Raw genomic sequence first — 5876 nt, 5'->3', positions numbered from 1 at the left:
GTGGGGCATTTTGGGCATAGTGGGAAGAGCAGCTGATCAGAAGCCAAGGCAACTGCCGCTCAGCCCTGTGATAATCCTCTCCTCCCTCTCCCACACAGCGACCTGAAACCCAACATCAGGTTTTGTCTTCGCTACAAATGGAAGGAACAATGGAGGCATACCTCTAGAAACAAACTGCGTGAGATTAGAGAGGACCTTGGCAGTTGGGTGACCAGATCCATTACAACCGAAAAGTAGAAGTTGTATTAACAAGACTAAGAATCGGGCACACAAGACCGACTCATGGGCCGAGGAGGGCTAAAAGTGAAGCACTTTGTCAGGAATGCCAAGAGCCATTAACGGTCGCACATGTAGTGGAAAGATGTGCAACATTCTCAGACCAAACACGTACGTACTTGTTTCACACTTGTCTGAACGATGTACTGGGGAGGATTTTGACATAGGTCTTATTAGTTTCCTTAGGGAGACTAATATTTCCAATACAGTTTAATTATGCATAATATTTATGCAATAATTTTATTCATTTAGAGCATAATATTTATGCTTTAATTTATAATATATTATTTGTTATTTATAAGATATTTATTGATAGATTTTTAAAGTTTTAGATATTTAAATATTTCTATCTAACAAGGTATTCGCCGCTAATGACCTTAGCTGTTGACGCGGCAGATAATGTAAAATAATCAATCAATCTTATCGCCCGTTAGGGGGAGGTAGGAGTGATGGCTAGTGATGAGAATGACTACTAGTATCTTTTTTCTGCAGTTATTAAAAAACGTACTTGCTACTCATTGCTTAAAAGTTGGCAGTAACTGCGCAAGAATTGGAATATTGCAACAGTGTATGGCAAAGTCGCCGTCCTATGTGTCCTGAGAAACAAACTTAGGGAAAGCGCTTCATGTCTAATAGTGAGGAGGATGCTCTCACACTCCAAGGCAGTGCACAAAATAATTATACATAGATTTAAGAAGGAATTAAATTATTTACAAACTTGCAAAGGGTTAAAGAAACCGACACTTTCTCGACTTCTGTGTGTATATGTGGATGTGGGTAGTGAGTGTGCGTTTCACTGTCACGGAAAGCCTGGTAAGTTGATGGTCATACCACATCGTTGGATCCTTATCGAAGGGAGATACATTGCCTGAGGTGTATTGTCACTTTTTCAGCTTATGAAAAATATGTCCTAATTTACTTTCACAAATGTTCGTAAGTAGTATGATTATGACATTTGATATAAGCATACTTATATCCTTTAGTGAAATTATTGATAAAAAAAAAAAAATGTGAAGTGAAATTTTTAAAATCAGCCTATTTCCCAAGACTCTCCGAGTCTTGGGAAATAGGCTTTATATTTCTATATGCACACACACACACACATATAATGTATACAAGCACACACACTCGCAAACACACATATATGTGTGTGTAAGTCAATATATATATATATATATATATATATATATATATATATATATATATATATATATATATATATATGTATATATATATATATATATATGTATATATATATATATATATATTTATACATATACATACATACATACATATACATACATACATACATAAATGCATGCCCACACACATTGAAATGCATATGTGAGAGTTATTCTAATATATATATCCATTAATAAGACAGTTCACACCAAAACACGCATGTTCTCAATGACAATATCTGATCATGTCGTGCGCGACTTTTGGGTCTCCAATTTGGCCGGGTGCCGCTCCTTCGTCGCTTAATGGTACATTACCACGTGTCGCGTCCATTGTGACTGCGAAATTTTATCTTTATTAAAATGTGGTTTCCCTCCTTTGTCTTTTTTTCAACTTTCTTTTTTATGTGATGCATGTATTCGGCCCTGTCTTTGGGAATAAATAAAAGACAGTCAGATTGCTCTTCATTATTTTATAACACTGGAGTGAATACCGATAAAAAATGGAATCAGGATTTAAACATCAGCCACTTAACCCCTAGTTATGGATAGTGGCAATCACAGACGAGCAACTTCCAGTGTGAAATTCCTAGTGATTAGTGCGAGCGAAAACTCGCCAGAGGTGATCCTCTCGAAGCCGGTCCTTGAGGTTTCCCGAGTTCTCGCCTGGACCTCTTGGTGGCGGTCTTGCCTTTCTAGGCGGGGAGTACACTTCCACTGCCGCTTCCACTTCCGCTGCCACTTCCACTTCCACCGCTTCCTCCACTTCCCGTACCACTTCCACCGCTTCCTCCACTTCCGATACCACTTCCACTTCCACCGCTTCCTCCACTTCCGGTTCCACTTCCACCGCTTCCTCCACTTCCCCCGCTTCCTCCACTTCCGGTTCCACTTCCACTTCCACCGCTTCCTCCACTTCTGGTACCGCTTCCACCGCTTCCTCCACTTCCTCCACTTCCGCTACCACTTCCACTTCCACCGCTTCCTACACTTCCGCTACCACTTCCACCATCACCTCCTTGACCTGGACCACCGCATGGACCAGTTGCCGGGGAAGCCAAGTAGACGGGTACAAATACCACTGGTTGGAAAGATGGATTGCCTAAACCTGGGGGACCGCCTGGTCTTCCGACGCAACTGCAAAGAGTAGCCATAAAGATCTCGCCATCCTTCGGACACAGTTTTACAACGCAGCAAGTGAGCGAGACTTTGCTCTTGGTCGCAGACACGTTCTACGAAAAAACTTTAGATGATGAGTATGGGGCCTATTCGAGTCGACATTTTCTTTTCATGTTTCATATATATTTGTAAGCCTTGATGTGAAGTGCTTTGAGCGATTCCCAATGTCAAAAGTTGTGTTTCTAGAATGCGTAATATTATGTGGAAAAAAAATGTAGGATAGTTATGATAGGCCTCCTATCAGTATTAATGCATAATTTGCTGTTATAATATATATTATTTTTATTATAAATAATGATATTCCTGTTCCTTTTACAGTGATATCATGGTTATTATCACTACCGGTATAATTATCAAAATAATCGTTATGAATATGTTTCTTATCATTACTACAATGATTTCAATATCTTGATTTTTAGTGCTCCAATCTCCTACAACTTTAAGCAGAACTAACAAAACAAGCCTTGACTCTTACCCATTCCGTGCAGGAAATCCTTGCGCCGTCCAAAGCACCGACACGAGTAGAAGCACGCCCAGTCTGATGGAAGGAACGGAGATAATGTTTATTTAATCCTTTCACGAAGAAAGAATATGCTTCAATATATCCTGTGTATGTGTCTGCGTGTCTGTTCGTTTGAGTTAATAATAAATAAATATTTGTATACATTCATTTATAAATTCATATAACTATTTATATAAATATATCTACATATAAATATGTACATAAGTATATACACACACATACATATATACACATATATACACATATGTGTATTCTTATATATGTAAATGCATACGTGTGTTTATATATATATATATATATATATATATATATATATATATATATATATATATATATATATATATATATATATATATATATATATATATATATATATATACGTATGTGTATGTATATATGTATGATTTTTTTTTTCAAGAACTTTATATCGTATGTACATTATTTTGTGTTGATTTCCTCTGTATTTAGGAGTTATATATTATATAATGATTTTTTTATGCCAATATGTGATATAGATTTGTTTTATCATGTATTTTTTGCTTTTGTTGGACGTGTATTCTTAATTTTCATGCACTACACTTGTCTCTGGGCATTTGTTTTTTGTTTTCCCCTTCGGAGGCAACGCCTAGCATTTTTTGAACTGTGGCAAGCTTGGGCTTGTGTTTTGCATTGATTACCTTTTGTTGAAACTATTGACAGCTGTAAATATTGATAAGAACAGAATCTTTCTAATAATGTGGTATGTATCGTTAATGATTCAGGATGTTAATTTAAAGGATTTTAATGTTATATGGCTTTAAAATTCATGCACAAGCAGATCAGTGTCTTTTTACTGTTTTGCCATACCTGGATTTTCTCCATGATATACTGAATGTGAAATTTAGGTTCTTGCTGATATTGAATAGAATAATGTATATTGTGGAATTTTTTTTTTGTGAAGAAAAATTATTTGATTATTGAAGCATTTCTTTGTTATTTCTAATTATTTAATTTTTGTTTGTTTTGTTTTACTTAGTGTCTAAATGTTTAATTTTGCATAGTTGTACGATTAATCTTTTCATTTTTACATTTGCTTGCAGGTTGGATCACATGAATAAGATTTGGTGCATGTACTTCCTGAGTCTCCCTTATCCAGTATCCTAGCAGTATTAGCATTTCAATACACATATCTCATACACACACACACACACACACACACACACACACACACACTCACTCACTCACTCACTCACACACAAACACACACACACACAAATGGGGTCAGATATTACCAGATCTCTAAAAAATAGTTGATTCGGTTTTAAATTTATGAATATAATTTAAGGAAATTTCCAGATCTCAACTAATTTGAAAATCTCAAAGAATTGTTTAAGTAATGTTCATTTATATATAGGTCCATTTTCCTCATACTATGTTCTTTATACCTTTTTATGAATGAGAGTACACTTTTATTGCTGAGGTTTTATATGGAAATGCGTAATTATCCTTTATATACAATTAGTTGCCATAAATGCATTCTAGAAAAAAAATGTTGGATAGATTTGAAGTAGCAGTGATCTTTCGATTTTTCGGACATATTAGACGCGGTAAACTTGAGAATCAATATATACTGATACTACAGTGACAACCCAAAAAATATTTACTGTTCAAAGCAAACACACACACACACACAAAAGTTTACATCGCTTTCCGAGAGCATTCATCCAGCAACTGTACGCGTATGGAGTTTCGTGTTTTGTGTATGGTATCATGGTCCTGGTTTGTCGCCTAAAGTTTGGTGAGCGATTGTCTGTGATAGATAAACGATTAAACATATATCATCTGGTATGAATAGTGAATGTCTCTAATGCGCGTAAAAAAAAAAAAAAAAAAAAAGTCTACGCTCGATATTAACCGTTTGAAAGAAATTGATTCTGAATAATGAAACCACTTTTCGGGTAAAGGAACTTTAAAATTCGTACATCGCCCCAATCACGTGTCGCGGTGTGATTTGAAATACACAGTCAAGACAGTTAAACATGAGGAAAGTGTGAGTGTTTGGGATTCTTTCACTGGTAATAAGGGCAAGCAAGGTCTTTCATCTAAAGAATGTTACAGCGAGCGAAGTGATTACATTAACGTATGAAGAGAACATTTCCTATTATTTTGGAGAATTAATGAATATGATTTTAAGCGCGATAACGCCACTTGCCACCAATCAGAGACAGTCAAAAAGATTTTAAGTGACAGTTGATTTAATGTATTAGAGTGGGCAAGTAACTTACCTCATCTAAACACCACAAAAAATAAAAAGCATGGAACGCCATGAAGAAAGAAGTTTAACAGGCCAGACGTAGCAAAATCAAAGATCTGCTGATGATCTGCTGATGAGACTGACAAAATGCCCGCATATGGTATTGCAGCACAATGGAAACATAACTACTTCATCCTGATATATCTGTCTATTGGAAGTTCAGCCTTACCTCATGATGGCAACTGCAGCTCAAACTGAACCAAAGGGAAGTGGAATGCAGGAAGACCAAGACCGGCCTGTATTGTGAACCTCAGGGCGAGTCGTATTTATATCCGAACAGATGACACGATCGCTCTTAATTCGAATGAGTTATGAGTTCAATATTTGAAGAAACGTCGTGATCATGTAATTTACTATCATTTTTATTATTATTTTTTAATCAGTAAGTTAAGCATAACTTAGAAACATTCGTGTGTATATCATGTTC

The 5876-nt window shown here is 36.0% G+C and overlaps 1 protein-coding gene across 1 annotated transcript in view; it reads right to left on the bottom strand.

Moving 5' to 3' along the window:
• LOC119595295 (glycine-rich cell wall structural protein 2-like) overlaps positions 1–5686 on the bottom strand; it is a 22999-nt gene extending 17313 nt beyond the window's left edge. The window contains exons 1-3 of the mRNA XM_037944451.1: positions 5619–5686; positions 3109–3171; positions 2455–2591 (exon numbers count right to left, since the gene is read on the bottom strand). Of these exons, the coding sequence (XP_037800379.1) occupies positions 2455–2591; positions 3109–3171; positions 5619–5623 (205 nt within the window). The 5' untranslated portion in view covers positions 5624–5686. The remainder of the gene's footprint in view (positions 1–2454; positions 2592–3108; positions 3172–5618) is intronic.
• Between the last annotated feature and the right edge of the window lie 190 nt (positions 5687–5876).

The sequence above is a fragment of the Penaeus monodon genome, chromosome 35 (assembly GCF_015228065.2).
Source record: "Penaeus monodon isolate SGIC_2016 chromosome 35, NSTDA_Pmon_1, whole genome shotgun sequence".
NCBI classification, from domain to species: Eukaryota; Metazoa; Arthropoda; class Malacostraca; order Decapoda; family Penaeidae; genus Penaeus; species Penaeus monodon.
Note: the sequence above shows the minus strand (reverse complement) of the source record. Positions and strands in the feature narration are given on the sequence as shown.